General features: G+C 42.5%; 2 protein-coding genes across 5 annotated transcripts in view; one reads left to right on the top strand and one right to left on the bottom strand.

The window, feature by feature from the left end:
• UBE2F (ubiquitin conjugating enzyme E2 F (putative)) overlaps positions 1 to 18920 on the top strand; it is a 207545-nt gene that overhangs the window by 178354 nt on the left and 10271 nt on the right. For 3 of the 4 annotated variants that reach the window (XM_070933181.1, XM_070933179.1, XM_070933180.1), the window contains 2 exons: positions 5538 to 5570; positions 18760 to 18822. In XM_070933181.1, the coding sequence (XP_070789282.1) occupies positions 5538 to 5570; positions 18760 to 18822 (96 nt within the window). The remainder of the gene's footprint in view (positions 1 to 5537; positions 5571 to 18759; positions 18823 to 18920) is intronic. The other variant, XM_070933182.1, reaches the window with a different exon arrangement.
• LRRFIP1 (LRR binding FLII interacting protein 1) overlaps positions 14528 to 18920 on the bottom strand; it is a 291721-nt gene continuing 287328 nt past the window's right edge. The window contains exon 15 of the mRNA XM_070933176.1: positions 14528 to 14594. Coding sequence (XP_070789277.1) covers positions 14580 to 14594 — 15 coding nt within the window. The 3' untranslated portion in view covers positions 14528 to 14579. The remainder of the gene's footprint in view (positions 14595 to 18920) is intronic.

Genomic DNA, 18920 nt, shown 5'->3' with positions numbered 1-18920 from the left:
AGGGTGACAGTATACAGCCTTGCTGGACTCCTTTCCCAATTTTGAACCAATCAATGGTTCCATGTCCAGTTCTCACTGTTGCTTCTTGACCCGCATATAGGTTTCCCAAGAGACAGATAAGATGGTGTGGTACTCCCATCTCTTTAAGAACTTGCCACAATTTGTTGTGATCCACACAATCAAAGGCTTTAGCATAGTCAATGAAGCAGAAGTAGATGTTTTTCTTCAACTCCCTAGCTTTCTCCATGATCCATTGTATGTTGGCAATTTGATCTCTAGTTCCTCTGCCTCTTCGAAATCCTGCCTGTACTTCTGGTAGTTCTCGATCCACATACTGCTGGAGCCTAGCTTGTAGAATTTTGAGCATAACTTTACTAGCATGTGAAATGAGTGCAATGGTGCGATAGTTTGAACACTCTTTAGCATTGCCTTTCTTTGGAATTGGAATGTAAACTGACCTTTTCCAATTCTGTGGCCACTGTTGAGTTTTCCAAATTTGCTGGCAAATTGAGTGTAGCACCTGCATTGTCTATTAAAATTTTGAATAGCTCAGCTCGAATACTGTCACCCCCACTAGCTTTGTTGTTGCTCAGATTTCCTAAGGCCCATTTGACTTCACATTCTAGGATGTCTGGCTTGAGGTCAGTGGCCACCCCACTGTGGTTATCAGGGATGTTAAGCTCGTTCTTGTATAATTCTTCTGTATAATTTTGCCACCTCTTCTTAATCTCTTCTGCCTTTGTTAGGTCCCTGCCATTTTGGTCCTTTATCATGCCCACCTTTGCGTGAAATGTTCCCTTCATATCTCCAATTTTCTTGAAAAGATCTCTGGTCCTCCCTATTCTACTGTTTTCTTCTATATCTTTGCACTGTTCATTTAAGAAGGTATTCTTATCTCTTCTAGCTATTCTCTGGAATTCTGCATTCAATTGGGTGAATCTTTCTCTTTCTCCCTTGCCTTTTGCTTCCCTTCTTTCCTCATTTGTAAAGCTTCCTCAGACAACCATTTTGCTTTCTTGCATTTCTTTTTCTTTGGGATGGTTTTAGTTACTACCTCTTGTACAATGTTGCGAACCTCCGTCCATAGTTCTTCAGGCACTCTGTTTATCAGATCTAATTCCTTAAATCTATTTGTCACATCTACTGTATATTTTTCACGGTTATGATTTAGTTCATACCTGAGTGGCCTGGTGCTTTTCCCTACTTTCTTCAATTTAAGCCTAAATTTTGCAACAACAAGCTCATGATCTGAGCCACAGGTCCTGGTCTTATTTTTACTGACTGTATAGAGCTTTTCCATTTTTGAACACATAGTCAATCTGATTTCTGTGTTGACCATCTGGTGATGTCCATGTGTAGAGTCGTCCCTTGAGTTGTTGGAAAAAAAAAGTGTTTGCTATGACCATCATATTCTCTTGACAAAATTCTATCAGCCTGTGCCCTGCTTCATTTTGTACTCCAAGGCCAAACTTGCTTGTTATTCCGGTTATCTTTTGGCTTCCTACTTTAGCATTCCAATCCCCAATGATGATAAGGACATCATTTTTTGGTGTTAATTCTATAAGGTGCTGTAGGGCTTCATAGAACCGGTCAATTTCATTCTCTTCACAGTGGTTGGGACATAGACTTGGATTACTGTGATACTGAATGGTTTGCCTTGGAATTTTTCAGTTTACACCTTCCCAATTGTCCAAATTTTTCTTTTTCATCTATCATCTTTTTCTTTTGCCTTGTAGGATGTTCTATCAAGTATCATTAGTAATCCAAGTCCAAATTAGCCCACCCAGTTTCTTCAAGTCTTTCAAATCCACTTTCCAGTAAACAATTTCAATAAGATTTTAGTTATTTGCAGTTCAATTTATTTATTTATTTATTTATTTATTTATTTATTTATTTATTTATTATGTCCCACGTTTTCAAGAATGTCAAAAACTCAATGTTAAAAAAATATGCTCAGTCCCTGAACTGTTCCTCAAAATCCTTAATGTTTGTAATCCTCAAAGTCTCCCTCTGAGTTATTTAAGTTTATAAGTTTTGTTTAATTTTTTTCTCCCTTCTTTCACCTCATAGAATATCCTATCAAATGGTATTTGTAATTCAGAATGGCCCGCCAAATTTCCCCATGACTCATTAACTCACAGAATCAGGTGTTCAGTTTAAAGTGCAATTCCTATCCTTTATAATCCGCATTGGTTTCAAAATTTCAAAAAGCTCACCAGTTATTCCTCAGCCACCAAAAAATAACAAATAGAGACAACAGGAAAAACAGCCTTCCAGATGTTGTTTGCCTTTTACTTCTCTTCTTATCTCCTATGAATCTTTTCCTCCCAACTGTTTTTCAAGGTCTTTTCCAGCCCTATATGCATCCTCGCAGGCGCCGGATCGAAGCCGCCCTTCGGCCAGGGGGCAGGGGCACTTCCTCCTTCCCTTCTCCATCTTCTGCTCATCAGGGATCGCCCAGCTAAATCAGATGCTGGAGCAGCCGCCCCGGGGACTCTGGCATCCTGGCATCATCATCAGCATTGTCATCATGGCTGCCTTTTCCCTCCCAACCCTTTCTGCTGCCCGAGCATTTAACCCAGCTGGTGGGCTTGTCAGAGCATCCCCCTCCCCCTAAGCCACATATCAAATCCCATCTCAGAGCTCCAGTCCTGGGGGATTGAGGCCATTTTAGCATCCGATCCACACACACACAAAAAAAGGTTTGCCGAGGGTGAGGTTGGATTGTGGACGCAGGCAGTGGGCAGAAGGGGAAGGCAACACCCCATCCCTCCCTGGCAATTCCAGGGCCGGCCAAGAGACCCCCCTCCCCACTCTTCCTCCACCACAGGGCTTTTGGCATCCATGGGGGCCGATCGCCACCCACCCACGGGGGGCTTCTTTCAGCGTGGGGAAGTGGCGGGAAGTCTCTGCGCCCTCCCATTGTCTGGAGCCGGGCAGGTGAGGAAGCGAGGCAGGAGCCCCCGGTGCTGCCTTTCAGTTGAGGGAGGGAGGGAGGCTGCTTGCAAAATCTGCTCATTGGGACTGCGGGCTCTCCTTTTCTCCCTCGGCCGGCCAGGCTCCCTCATGGAGGTTGCGAGGGGCTCCCGGTTGCAGCTCGCCTCTTCTGGAGCAGTCACCCCCATTGGAGACCCATTTCTCCACCGAGCCAAGGCCAATTGGCAGTGGCAGCAGGTGGGAGAAGCTGCAGTGAAGAGGTCAGGGCGGCCAGAGCTGCTTTTCATGCAGGGCCAGAGGGTGCAAGCGTGAGGGGGGGCTCATGGGGCCGGAGCTCCGGCGCAGTCCCCCTCCCCCCAGTCCCAGGTCAACAGGGCTAGGGCTGGCAAGTTTTTTTGTGGCTGCTCTTTGCAGCCGCCACTAAGAGAAGGGGCGCAAGAGCTAGATTTTGCGGGAGCAGCCTCTGTGAGGCCTTTCCACATGTATGGCAGGGGCGCATGGGGCATGTTCCCCCTTCCTTTCACCCCCTCTCCAGCCTCACCTCCAAACTTTAATGTTTGCGCGGCAGCTGCGCAAGCGTCTAAGTATTGGGCTTATTTTGGGGGAGGCTTATTTTAGCGCATGCGCTCAAAAGCCCAATTGGGCTTATTATCGGAACATGTCTTAGTTTCGGGAAAACACGGTAGCAAAAAACTAAATATTTTGTGTTCTTACTGAATCTGCTCAGTGCTGCTTACTAGAACCTTCAAAGGTGACTTTTACAGAACAATTTAATTTTAGGGAATAATATTTTTAGGAAATAATCTCCATGAACATGTGAAAGGCCTTATGAAGAATACTTGCAGTCATTTTATAAGTCACTGCAACAGGCAATAGGCAGCATATACATTTAAATAATTTAAAACAAAGCAGGTAAAACTGCTCAAATTTGAGCAAAGCTTGATAGTATGTGGACAGCGATAATGCAGATGATGGGAGCTAAATCTTGTGAAATAATCTGGGATCAGTGTGAATCTATGAGACTTGAGGAACTTTATGCAACAAATTTTAATGTTATCTTCCCTGCTTCTCAACTGAATTTTAGCCCCTCATAAGGCCTCAATAATATTATTTTATAGGAACTGAGAAGCAGCCATTTTCAGTCACTAGACTAGATTTTAAAATGATTTTTAAAACTTATTTTTATGTGTTTTTAATGTACCTTACATTTACGACTAGAAGACCTCCAAGGTCCCTTCCAATTCTGTTATTCCTAGTGGTAGGTTTTTTTCTTTTTCTTTAGAAAAATTGAATCTTATTAAGTGATAATGAATTTTATTTTTTTAATCTACAGTTTTATGTACAGAAGTGCCAGAGAATCATTATCAATCAATTTCATGGTCCTTTTTACAATCTATATTACATCCTTTCAGTAATTTTGTGAGAAAATTTAGTATTTTTATTTTTAACTCTGAGACCAGGAATGTCATGTCCAAAAAAACCAACCAAAAAACCTTAAATTTGGAATTCTGACTCACATATACCCTGATCAATTCAGTGTCTGTTGAAGTATTTCTACTGTCAAGAGCAAAGAATAGTTCATTTCATGTGCCATATTATCCACTGATACTTTCTTCATTTTCAGAGAAAGTGAAAATGGATTTTTGTATGTAGTGATATAATTATTAAAGCTAATAAAGTCAAATAATATTTTAAATGGTGAATGATACAGTATGTTTATATTTGCTGTTTATTTCCATTGTTTGCTACTTTGTGGGAACAAAACCAAGAGGCTACAAGCAAAAAATAAATTATATTTTTTGGCTAATTGACACTGGGTTAAATCCAGTTGGTGTAATTCCATTAACAGAATACTCTTTGATCCTTGGAAGATTTCTATCAGTGGGGTAGGGAAGAAATTGTTAGCAGTTCTCAGCAGTGCATATAAACAATACCACACTGTTTCAAAGAGTTCCTTCAACTCACTAGAGTAAATTGAGAAATAGTAATAAAGGGAGTAGAATTGGCAAGAGGAAATTGCCAAAAATCATTTCTTTAAACCATTGTTAATCACTAAATTAGTCAAACACCCAGCTAACCAGCATGTATTATTCTCATAACTTGGATATCATTTAGCTTGAAAGTCTGAGAATATGTCAGAATGTAATAGAGCAGGTATATCCAACCTTTTGGTTGCCTGCACTACATTGAGTGAAGAGGGATTTTCTTGGGCTGCATATAAACTATATAATATAGTTAATGTATATAAATGCACACAATAATGTTAAAAACTTATGGTCTTGTGGGTTGAGGGCCGTGTGCACTCCCACTGAACATGTCTGCTGTAGAGCTTTAAGACAAACATACCTGATAAGAGGGAGATAAAAATCAGGAACTAGGGAATTTAAATTTAAATGGTTGCATAGTTTCAAAGATTTGCATTTGATTTTAATAATTTGCAAATCAGGTTCTTTAAAAATTCTGAAATTCATAAGGATGTTTCCAGTAGTTTCATGATCTTTCTGACTGTCTGCTTATCTATCTATTTATCTATCTGTTTTTATATATAATGCATTTGAGATATTTAATTTTGGTTGAATCCTTTTTTTCCCCCTTTTCAGGATGTTGTTTGGGGATTAAACTCTTTATTTACTGTAAGTAATAACCTCACTGAATGAGTGTGTATTTTGATTAATCTGCTAATATAATAAACCAGCCTTAATAGAACAGATTAGTCCTCATAATTTCCAAAACCTGTATTAATCTGTTGATTCAAAAACTACATGCTTCTTGTAACTTTTGAAAACTAACACATTTATTATGGTGTAAATATCTTTGGACTAGAGTCTCCTTTATTAGATACAGTATATCTGATAAAGTGGGCTCTAGCAAAAAAGTACAAACCAAACCCCTGACGTTTCATTAGCCCCATTTTTGCTCCTTCCTAAGTTATGGAAAGTTTGTTCTTTCCTAAGTGATGAAAATCAGTAAACTAACAAAAATGAAGGTATGATTTACCCTGTTTTCAACCAAGCCCCCCTCCCCAAAGTAACCATACACTTATATCTTGACACAAATACAAAGCAAAACACATCCCCCATATCTAGTTGAAACCTGAGCTCTGGCCACTTATGCAATATGCAGCAATAGTAACAAGAGCCTCAGAGCTTTATCAGAAGACATTGACCTTGGTTTTCCTCCCAGGTAGCTTACTTTCCACTATGGACTCATGATGATGGTTCTGCTCCAAGTTGCATCCTTCATGGAGCATTCCAAACCTTTGGCTTTGGCAAGAGCTCTGCCTGACCTCTTCTTATAGCATACCATCTAAAGGGAACTCCTACATTTCTCCCAGATTGTTTTTTTTAATCACATCACTGTGTAATTTCAATAATCTTAAATTTTCCTTTAAATTTTAAGTTGTTCCTTTTCTTTCCAGTCTTTCAGTTGGTGTTTTGGGTTCACTTGGGTTTATTTGATTTTTGCTCCTCTCCTTCTTTGCTGTTAAGCACTTTGATTTTAGTGACCTGTAAGGATCCCTTCTGCAAGTATGCTCAGTAAATCACATACAAGGTAAACTGATCACCCCTCACACTTACTCTAGGAATAAGCACAAGAGTTCCAGAAGCCAACTTTTGCTTCATATTGCTAAAGGCATAAATGTGATCTAGCTGCTCAACAGGTCACTTTGAGCAGAAGGCAGTTCATATCCATGCAAATAGGTCTATTTCTTAGTGTTACTGCTGGCTAGGAGAATATAAAAATGTTTTGTTCCTTATCATTTTTCTTCTTATGCTAGTAGTAAGTACTATGTGTGCAGTGCAGGAGTGATTGTGGTTCCAGTACAGTATGTACTTTTAGATCTTGATTTCCAGATTGGATTGAATAATCCTTTATTGGAGATAGACCTTTGTGATCTTGATCTTACCCACCTAACATAGTTTTTTTTTTAAGGCTTCTGAGTTAAATTATCTGTTATGCCATTTCTAAGCATACTGAAAATACTGAGTTAATGAAAGGGACTGTACAGGTAATCCTCAATTTATGACCACAATACAGTCCAAAATTTCTGTTGCTAAGTGAGACAATTGATAAGTGAGTTTTACCAATATTGCCAGTGAACCAGTTGCCAAGCATCCAAATTTTGAACACGTGACCATGGGGATGTTATAAAGGTAAGTGTGAAAAAGGGTCATAGGTCACTTTTTTGGGTGCCATTGTAACCTTAAATGGTCACTAAATGAATGGTTGTAAGCCAAGGGCCTTGACAAATCCTACACCTTTCTTTAAACACTCCCTCTCTAACTATACCATAATAGCCTTGTAATCACAAGAGTATTTGAAGCAACAATACGTAGAGGGAAGGAAAGGAGGTGTCAGGCCTGCCTCTGTTCAAAACCCAAGAAAGAAAACCCCCACTCCATTGAGATAGAGACGGAGTACTTTTACTGAGTTTGAAATGATAGCAGTGAAAGCAAGACAAGATCTGATTCAGAACACGCAGAAGTTACAGATTGAAACTTTTCCCAAATCCCTCCCCCTAGGGTCCCTTGCTGAGTGTCCAATCAGTGTCCAGTATGATGTTGTATGAAGCTTATCTTTTGGTATTTCACCCATCTGGAGTCCTAGGACAGTTGGCCTTGACAGGATGTAAACAACTCCACTCAGCAGCACAGAAATTCTAGAGAACAAACCTCCCTTTTAGTTCACATGGGACTTAACCTCACTAGCTCACTTCCCCAACCCAAATGCCATGCACCCCCCTCCCCGTTACTATTGCAGCTGATAGCAAGCATGCATCAAAGTAGAATCCCATGCTGGAGATCTGACTGACATTCGGCCCTCCTGCAGTAGAGGCGTTAGCACTAAAGGAAAATAATTATTGTGGGGGCAATAAGCTGACTTTGTAAAAAATATACAAAAGTATGAAGGCTATTGCTTAATGCATTGTAAGCCGCCCTGAGTCTCTGGAGAAGGGCGGCATATAAATCAAATTTAAAAAAAAAACAAAGGACATAGAATACAGAGAGTAACCTACAGTACAAGAGAGTAAAGGAACATTATGGTTTATCAGGGTATTTTTGGTGAAATAACTGAAGGAGTTTGGGAGCCCGAATCTCCCTAGTGTCCACCCATTCAGTTTGTGAGGCAGAGAAATGTTTCCAGACCACCAAATACTGTACTTTCCCTCTATGTTTCCTGGAATCTAGGATTTCCTTGACTTCAAAGTGTTGTTCCCCTTCTATGAGTAGGAGAATTGGGGGGGGGGGCAGGCTGGACAGGTTGAAGGTGAGACACAAGTTCAGGCTTGAGCCAAGCTAACATGAAATATTGGGTGGATCTGCCTAAAGGTCTTGGGCAGTTCTAACTGTACTCTGACCGAGTTGATGATTCTGATTATGGAGAAGGGGCCTACATACATGGGCCCCAGTTTCTTTGATATTTGGGTGATATGTAAGTACTTTGTAGCTAGGAAAACCTTGTCCCCCAATTGGAATTCTTTTCGTTTAACACTTTTCTTGTCAGCCTATTTCTTATAGGCCTGATGTGCCTCATCCAGTGCCTTACAGGTGACTGGCCAAATGCATTGTAGCTGTTCAATCCCCTCCTTAGTAGAGTGCTACTAAGGAGGGGATCTGAGGCTTTTCCTCAGGCAGTTCTGGTATGGGGACAAAATCCTGACTAGAATAAATTTTAAACGGGGTGAATCCAGTGCTACTATTGAATGAGTTATTGTAAGCGACCTCTGCGAATGGCAGCAGGTCGTCCCAATTGTCCTGCTGGTAATTTACATAGCACCAAGTTAGCGCGTTCACAGGCCCCTTTAGTTTGGGGTGGGGTGGGTGGAGCTTAGACTCTCGGCAGAGTCTAACAACTTGAGGAATTCCCACCAGAAGTGAGAGGTAAATTGTACCTCCCTATCCAAAATAATATGGTCAGGAACACCATGTAACCTATACACATGTTGAATAAATAGTTTAGCGAGTGCTTTAGCAGAGGGTATTTTGGGGCAGGGTACAAAGTGCATCTGCTTGGAAAATAAGTCCGTAATCACCCAAATGACTGTATTCCCCCCCCCCACTCTCAGGTAATTCAACAATAAAATCCATAGATACTTCCTTCCATGGGGCACTAGGACTGGTGACACTCTGGAGGAGTCCAGCAGGATTCCCTGGGGGTCTTTAAGCAGCAGCACACATAGGACAGCTGGCCACGTATGACTTTATGTCCTTTTTCAATGAAGGCTACCAAAACTGCCATTTGACCAGGTGTAAAGTCTTCACAAAGCCAAAGTGCCCAGCATCTTTCGAATCATGGGCCCGTTGCAACACAGTCCCCCTAAGACTGGCGGGTACATATAGTTTAGTGCCAATGCACGCTAGGCCACCTCTTTTGTGTGGGACAGAAACCAACCATCACTTTTCAGCTCCCCTTTCAACTCCTTGCATAAGTCATTGGTGAGAGTGAAGTCTGACTTTTTCTGGGCTCCAGGGCAGCTAGTTTTTTAGAAGGGATGCCTGGATGGATCACTTCTGGCCTAGCACTATTGTACTGGGGTAATCTAGACAAAGCATCTGCCATAAAGTTCTTTCCCACAGGAATGTAGTGCAAGGAAAAGTTAAAACGGTTAAAGTATTGCACCCAATGAATTTGCTTGGGTGACAGTTTTCAGGGAGTTTTTAGGGCTTCCAGGTTTTTATGGTCAGTCCACATCTCAAAAGGGTGCTTTGCTCATTCAAGGAAATGTCTCCAAGTTAATAGGGCCCATCGGACCGCAAATGCTTCCTTCTCCCAAATTTCCCATCTCCTCTCAATTTCCATTAATTTCCTGGAGATGTAAGTGCAGAGTTGTAAGGCCCCTTTGACATTAGCCTGCAAGAGCACAGCCACCACAGCCACATCACTGGCATCTGCCTGGACCACAATGGGGACATCCGTGTCAGGATGTTTAAATACAGGTTCAGCTGCAAATAGTTGCTTGAGTTTCTCAAAGGCTGCTTGGCATTCCATCGTCCACTCAAAGGAATGGCTAGGCTTGAGCTTGGCCTCTCCCTTTGTTTTCAGAAGGTTGGTAATGGGTAATGCAATCTTAGCAAATGAGGGGATGAATTGTCTATAAAAGTTTGCAAAACCAAGGAAACTTTGCAACTGTTTTCTGGTGCGAGGGGCACCCATTCCAAGACCACCCGCACTTTCTCAGGGTCCATCTCTATCACCTCATGTGATATATGGTAACCCAAATAATCAATTTTATCCTGGTGAAACTCGCACTTTGACAATTTGGCGTACAGTTCAGTTGCCCTGAATTTTTTCAGGACTCTGTGCACTAACTTCACATGTTCCTCCATAGTTTCGGCACCCTGAACTGGAAGCCAGCCCAAAGGGCAATTGAAAGCAGTTTCCCACTCCTCTCCCTCTTTAATGCGGACTCTGTAGTAAGCTTTCCTCAAGTTCAGTTTAATAAAGATTTTTCCTTTGGCCAAATGTGCCATCATTAGGGCACAAATGTCCTTCATTAGGGGCAGCGGGTAAACATTCTCCACACACACCGCGTTCAGCCCTTTATAATCAATGCACAGATGAAGAGACCCATCCTTTTTCTCACAAAACAACACTGGGGTGGCTACTTGCAGCCTAGCTGGTTGGATGAAGCCCTGCTTTAGATTCTTGTCAATAAAGGCCCGTAACTTGTCCAGCTCTTGCGGGGTCATTAAGTAGATTTTTGGCTTAGGGAGTTTCACCTCAGGGAGGATTTTTATGCTGCAGTCTGTGGGGTGATGGGGCGGGAGCACATGCGAACCCTGCTCGCTGAAAGCCTCCCTGAGGTTTTCCCAGTATTCTTTTGGGATTTTCTCTTCTCTGTCTGGGCACTCGCTCACTGCAACTCCCAGCTCCCTCACAACCTTGGTTCTGGGTGGGGTTTTGCCTCCCCCTCTTCCCAGCTGTGTGGACCAGATTCTTAAAAGTCCCTTCCTCCATTTTTGGAGCCAGGTTAATTCAAGCAAGAGGGGTCTCTCCATTCCGGGGGCTACAAGGAAAATCAGTGTCTCTCTGTGATTCCTCATCCACATCTTCACTGGTTCACTTACAAAATGAGCTGCCCCCCACAGTCACCGACCCATCTAGCTGGCAAAATGTTATGGGCACCCTCAGTGTTCTCAGTCTCAGTCCCAGTTTCTCTAGCACCTCGGGGATAATCATGCATCTGGTGCATGCTGAGTCCAAAAGGGCTAGCATCTTCCCCTGGGTGCCTGATGAAGGCACCCGTAGCTTCACAGGGATGGTTATGGGAGCTACATGTTGACTTACCAGGGAGTTGGAGTCGGTCTCACTCTCCGTCGGTGGGGTCAGACTTCCCAGCTCCTGGGCAGGAGGGGTGAACTCAATGAGCTCTGCGCCCTTCAGCACTGTTTCATGGTGCTTTGCTGGCTGCTTCTCAGGCTTCCTGCCCCCAGCAGTTGCCAGCTTGCAGCTTGGCTTGGGGAGGCAATCAACTGCTTGATGCCCCTTCTTCCCGCACTTGAAGCATGCTGTGGATCTCGGTTTGGGTGCTAGCCCGCCTTTGGCAGCTTTCGGGGCTTCTTTAGGGGCAGAGGGGGAAGGCTTGCTCCAGCCAATATTTCCATGGCTAGATCAATTTCCACCTCGTCTGCCAACACATACCAGTGCTGGAGGTCTCGAGGGACACCCCCCCCCCAGAAAATGCAACATTGATAGAGTTCCTCATTAAGCCCAACTTTGTAGTACTCCATCAGGACTTCCGGGGGCCAGCCAGTCATGTGGCAGGCCAGTTCATGAAACTCCTGGGTGTATTCTGCCACTGATCTCCACTGGTTGATGGTCTTCATCCTGGTCCTACCCTTGCATTCGGCTCGGGGGTTGTCTAACTGCCTGTGGAGCACCATCATAAACTGGTCATAATGTCTTAGTTTGGGGGTATTATCATTGTGAAGTGTGACTATCCAATCTGCTGCAGCCCCTTCCAGGGCCATGGTGACACATCTCACTTTGGCTGCCTCCAATGCGAAGTCCTCTATATTCCTGCATGTGATTCCAGACTTTAACTAGGAAGAATCCAAGGGTTTTGGGATCCCTTCTGTATTTTACTCCCAGTGGAGGAACCTTAGGAATTCATTGCCTCCGAGGGGGCCTGTGCTGCAGCAGCGGCTGATACTGGGGCAGCAGCTGCCAAAGCTGCCCCTTGCGGAGCGACGGGACACCGCTGGGGTTGTGGAGATGACGGCTCCCCCAGCTGCCTCACCAGCCTCTTTGCGCACTGGCAGGGCATGCTTCTGTGCAAGGGCCCCCTGAGCTCTCTGACTCTCAAGCACTTCATGCAGTAATTGCAAGACATGGGTCAGCAGGAGGTCCTCTTTGTCAGATTCTGGCAGGGCATAGTCTCCATGCCGGCCTCTGGTGAGAGTCACCCCCAGGGGGTGCTCCTCAGGGTCTTCCATGCACCACCCAGCAACCATCTGGCTTGGACTGGAATCTCCTCGAGTTGCAGTTCTTCTAGCCATTCCGTCTCCTCATGGCACCAGTGTGGCTGGGGGGAGGTCAATCCCAGGGCTCTGGACTCTTTCTGGTCACTCCCATGGGTCAACATTATGTGCTCAGCCCCCTCGGTAGACTGGGGTTTCCGGGCTGGCCGATAAAGCAGATCTTCCCTAATGTCAGGCCTGCCTCTATTCAAAACCCAAGAAAGAAAACCCCCAACTCCATTGATATAGAGAAGAAGTACTTTTAGTGAGTTTGAAATGATAGCAGCGAAAGCAAGGCAAGATCTGATTCAAAACGCACGAAAATTACAGATTGAAACTTTCCCCAAATCCCTCCCCCCAGGGTCCCTTGCTGAATGTCCAATCAGTGTCCAGTATGATGTTGCGTGGAGTTCATCTTCAGGTATTTCGCCCATCTGGAGTCCTAGAATTGTTGGTCTTGACAGGGTGTAGACAACTCCACTCAGCAGCGCAGTAATTTTTGACTTTTAGTCCCTTTTAATTCACATGGGACTTCACCTCACCAGCTCACTTCCCTAACCCAACTGACATCCCCCCCCCCCGTTACTATGCCAGCCGCTAGCAAGCATGCATCAAAGTAGAATCCCATGCTGGAGATCCGGCTGACAGGAGGAGGCTGAATGGAACATGAAAATGTAGAGATTCATCTCTCAGGGCACCTTCTTCTTTTCTCCAATCTGTTGGATGACAAGAGGCAAATTGCTGCTGTTTTGAGATGGCAAAGCAACAAATTAGTAAAGGTTATATAGATGGATGGCAACAGTGGTGAAATCTTAAAATTTGTTACTACCGGTTCTGTGGGTGTGGCTTGGTGGTGGTGGGGGTAATATGATGGTGGGCGTGGCCAATTTTTCTTTTTTTACTTTTAAAACCATTTTTTCTACAACCTCTTCGGCAAAGAGGTTGTAAAAAAATGCTTTCAAAAGGCTCTGACGATCCCAGCTGAGTTGCCTGATCGTCAGAGGGTTTTTTAAAAGGCAACTCAGCTGGGATTGTCAGAGCCATTTTTTTTAAAAAAAAGTTTTTTTCTTTTAAATGCTTCTGACGATCCAAGCTCTGCTGGTCACTAGCGGGCCACAACAGACAGTTGCAGCGTCCTGGATCATGTGATTACCTTTTGCGATTTTCTGACAAGTAAAATCCATGGGGAAACAAGTTTCATTTAACAACGATACTAACTTAACTGCAGTGATTCATTTAACAATTGTGGCAAGAAAGATTGTAAACTGGGGCAAAACGTACTTAGCTAGAATCTCTCAGGATGTATCTGGGTTAGAATATTATAGCTTTAGTTTGGCAAATCCAGAGTTCCCCAACCTTTCTGGGTTGGCTGCCCAGATCTGGAGGAGGAGGGAAAGAGGGGATGATTTTGTGGGAGAGGCAGTAGCATATGTGTACGCGCGCAGAAGCGTCCACATTTGTGGCGATGCTTCCACAAGTGATGCTGCAAGTGGCTGCAACAAGACCACAAGCACTGCACTGCTCACGTAAGTAGGGCCACGACCGCTCACAATGAGGCTCGTTTGGCAAGATTCTGTTTATCAGGTGTAAGCAAATAAAGAATTGTACCTGATTGGATCTTGCTGTCTCATTTCTGGGCTTGATTAACATCTTGATTGTTATAAAATTTTTACCTACTAGATATATCCAGAGGAGTTCTAGGTTATTGCTAAAAGTCTATCTCACTGCTCCTGCAGGTGCACATTCCATCACAGATGAGCACTACCTGTAGTTTCTTCACTAAGTAACAATTGCTTTACTATCATTTATCTGTTTTTCCAGGCAAATGTATCATTCCTTTATTTTGAGTACCATCTGGCATGTTAGAACACTTAAAAGTCAAATTATATAGTCAAAGTGTGTATTTCACCTCAGATCAAATATATTCTACATTGTCCTCCTGCATCTGAAATAAATAAATAAAATAAAAATGCAGAAGAATCCTATATGATAATTAATATCACAATCTGAGATCTATAACATCCTGCACAGTTTGCTAACTTACATCACTTTATTCTACTTGTACAGTATATTTGTGCTTTCTGCCATATAACAGCCCAAGAATATAAGACATGGAATATTGCCTTCGGGCCCCACGATGTTCTTACAGGGAACATCCCATTCCTTCATCAGGATACACTGCTACCAGGAAAACAACTAAGGAAAAAAGAGATCACATAATTAGAAATTCAGTATAGGAAGTCTACTCTTATTATTATACAACTGACAGCAAAATTATATTTCCAAAATAAACTTTAAAAAACTAATGCCATTTCTGTATTGATGGAATAAAAATAAATAAATATAGAAATACTATTCATGACAGAATATTAACATTCTGTATCATTTCCAGCACGAACTAATACAAAAAACTGAGAAACTCATCTAAACCTTGGACAGATAATCTGTTTCTGCCAAAGCCATATTTTCTCCTCAGTGACATGAATTGATCAACTATTTTTATGCTTCTTTGCTCCAAGAATGTTCAGGATTTTTGACATTTTGGCATCTCTTTAACTAAAATTGGTTTCAATTCAGTATATGTTTCAGGTAAGCAAATGACCACACTGCTATGCTCCAGCTTAAACTGCCCTCTTTCGAGAAGGTCTCCCATTGAATCAGGGATGAAATACTTCTGGTTCACATGAACAGGTAGTAAAAAAATGCTTTAAAAAGTTAAAAAAAAGTTATGATGATCACAGCTGTGCCGCGTGATCGTCGGAACCTTTTTTTTACTTTTTTAAAGCATTTTTATACTACCGGTTCAGGCGAATAGGTAGTAAAAAATGCTCAAAAAGCTTTTTAAAAAAAGTTGGCCATGTCTACCCAGTCACATGACACACACACACCGATCCACACCCACAGAATCAATAGCAAAAAATTTTGCATCTCACCATTCTGTTGGATGTGTTCAGTATAATACATTGGAGAGTTTACCAGTGTAGGTACTAAAGTCTGTCCCCATCTACAAACGTCCAAGGTTGATTGCCATGTTAGGCCCTGTGAGGCATACACACTGGTAATACACACAAGCATATGTAAATGAATACATGGCTTACAAATGTAACCATCCTAGGTAAGTGCAATACATGTATATGGCCTCTTAATGTGTTCACAAACACATCCTCGTACACAGATACAAATCATCGTATCTGCTCAGTCACACATGCACACAACCTCCATAAACTTAGTTATACACCGTATAGTTAGATGAGTAATTTTGCAGCAGCACAGCTATTTTGAACATTTTCTTTGTGACTCTGGGCAGCATATAATAAAAAGAAATAATAATAAAACAATTTTTTATCGAGCAATTTAAACCAAAATTGCTTAGAATGGAATTACAGGTAATCCTTAAATTACAAATGTAATGGAACCTGCCAATTACATTCATAACCCAAGGATTTAGTGGAGTGAATCACATAAAATGAACGTGAAAACTCCTTGCTTTCACACACGCATTCACTAATCGAATGTGCAGGTCATTATGTGTACAAGATATCTCGGAAAGCCATAGGGGGCATAGTAATGGAACAGGCCACTCAAGAACTCTCCTGATGGAGTGAGATACCTCATGTTCCCCACAATTGCTTCTCCCCCATCCTGCCACACTGGATCTCACGAACTTGTGAAGATCTAGTGAGCTGTGTCCTCTCTGCCCCATTTTCAGCACCAGGGCTTTTTGCAAAGACGACCAGAGCCTAGAGGGAGATTGTGTCCCTCTAGGCTCTGATCTTCTTTACAAAAACCTCTGCTGCTGAAAATGGAGTCTGGGAAGGACGCTTTTTGCAAAGACAACTGGAGCCTAAAGGAACACAATCTCCCTCTAGGCTCCGATCATCTTTGCAAAAAGCCTTTGCACTGAAAAAAGTCCTTGCTGCAGTGTACCTCCCGGGCTCCATTTTCAGCACGAGGGCTTTTTACAAAGACGACTGGAGCCAAGATGGATGCAATCTCCCTCTAGGCTTTAGCAATCCTTTGCAAAAAGCCATTGCTGGCAAGAACACAGCCCTGGAGGGATGTGCTGGCCCCTCCCGGGCTCCGTTCTTGCCAGCAAAAGCTTTTTGCTAAGACAATTGGAGCCTACAGGGACACAATCTCTCATTCCTGCAGGCTTCAGCAAAAAAACAGCAAATGGAGGGAAGGCCTGAAGCACTGAAGCCTTCCCCCATTTGCAAAACCTTTTGCCGCAGATCTCGTCCAGGCCTCAATTCGCAGAAAACAAAGGCCTAAAGTGTGAGATCTCAGACTACTGATCTTGTGTGATCTCATGGTACTTTAGGCCTCTTTTCTCTGTGAATGCACCAAAGGCCTGAAGTAACGAAGCAGGCAAAGAAACCATGGCAGAGAGGCTTGCTAAATCTTTGCAAGGTAACTGAGTCTCCATAGGCCCAGTCCCCGTGGAGACCGAGACCGGGGAGGAGGGAGATAGGCAGTGTGAATGTTGTAGTGCCTCTGATCATTCCTAAGGGTGAATGACTGCCATGGTGCTGCAACATTCGTAACTTCAGGACTGTTTCATAAGTACTTTGGGATGGGGTGGGGGGTGTTAATGTCATAACTTGAATGATCACTAAGTGAACTGTTGTAACTCAAGGATTAACTGTATTTCCATTATTGGAAGGGATAGACTAGCCATGAGATTCCCTGTGATGGGAGAGTCAGGGCCTGTCAGGTTACAAGAGAAGGTATGTCAGGAGATTAGCAAGCATATATTCCACAGGTACCACATTGCAAACTCCCAAACTTAAATCACTTTTAGATCTCAATCATTTGAATTGTATTTATTAGATTTTTCCATTATTTTTCTGCTTATCCACTTACTGTAGAGTTTGTGAGGGTGAAATTGATTCAGTTGCCCTGCTTCTATTCACTCAGCTATATTAGCTAACAAAGAACTCTAGAGGTACATGTTTTGTCCTTTTTCTTTATGCTAACATCTTACTAGACAAATGAAGGTGAATAATTATTACACTTTGTCCTTAACTTAATAGCCATCCATTTAATCACCATTTATATTTACAATGGCCGTGAAAAAAATGACTTAGAACCAGTTGTCACATTTACAACCATTGCAGCATCCCTACAGTCATATATTGTATTTTTTGGACTATAAGATGCACCTAAATTTACAGGAGGAAAACAAGAAAACAAATTTTTTGCCTCCACACGTTGGATTTTCTCTCTCCCAGGCCCCCAGAACCACTTTGCAGTGCGTCACAATGCCCATTTTCGCCAAAATGGGCCCTTTTTGGGCTCCCGAACCCTCTGTGAGTCGCATTTTTGCCCTCTCAAGCCCCCAGCCCCCCCGAAGCACTCTGCAGTGCTCCGTATGGCCTGTTTTTGCCAAAACGTGTCTTTTTTTGGCCTGCAGAGTGCTGCTGGGGGCTGGGGAGGGCAAAAATGTGACATGCGTAGGGCCTGGGAGCCCGAAAATGGGCCATGTGGAGCATTGCAGAGTGCTTCTGGTGGCTGGGAAGGACGAAAACGTGACGTGCAGAGAGTTCAGGAGGCCAAAAACGCCCATATTCGGTCTATAAGACACACCTAAATTTTCACCCAACAAACTTCCGATGCTTGGCAACTGGCATGTATTTATAATGGTTGCAGCATCCCATAGTCCTTGGATTATCCTTTGCAATCTTCCTAAAGAGCTTCTGACAAACAGAATCAATGGGAGAAGCCAGAGTATTGACCTCATGATTCACTTAACTATAGTAATTCACTTAACAACCATGGCAAAAAGGTTGTAAAATGGGACATGATTCGTGTAATAACTGTCTTGTTTAGCAATGGAAATTTTGGGCTCAATTGTGAGGTAAGGACTACCTATATTGAGTTAAATAGCATACTAGGTCCTGGAGAAATAAAAACTGGTCTGATAACTTGATTGTAGAATGTGATAGTGTTAAACCAAGCCCTTATTTATCTATTCATTCACCCCATCTTTCCCCCGGGAGCCAAAAGGCAGCATACATTGTGCTCCATCTTCCCATTTTTCCACACTGGCAATTTATGAAGGAGCCCCAAATTACTAAGTGACCTTCTATAGCCCTTGAATATATTTAGAGATTAAATATGAATTAGTGTCATTTTATCCATACATACTTATCCATGTATTTTATCCATACATAGAATATTTAAACCCATCAATGAGCTAATTTTGACAGCCCAACAAAATGTATTTTCCAAGGATATTAGATACCACTTCAGTTTGAAATTGGGCTTGTTGTTCAAAGCTGCCATTCAAGAAATAGAGACCCAAACAATCATAATTTACAGCAAGCCTTTTTAAAAAAAACCCTTATTTTGTATTTTTTAGGATCTCTTGAATTTTGATGATCCTTTAAATATTGAAGCTGCAGAACATCATTTACGTGACAAGGTGAGTAGCAGTGTATTGAAAATTACAATTCTACTGCTCATTTCTTAAAGATTAATTTGGTCATTTTGGAAAGGAAAATATGTAAATTAATATTTTCA

This window comes from Pituophis catenifer, unplaced genomic scaffold, assembly GCF_029215685.1.
Source record: "Pituophis catenifer annectens isolate HBS135680 unplaced genomic scaffold, rPitCat1.0.hap2 SCAF_1, whole genome shotgun sequence".
In the NCBI taxonomy this organism is placed as follows: Eukaryota; Metazoa; Chordata; class Lepidosauria; order Squamata; family Colubridae; genus Pituophis; species Pituophis catenifer.
The sequence above is the reverse complement of the archived record's forward strand: the minus strand, read 5'-3'. Positions and strand labels throughout refer to the sequence as shown.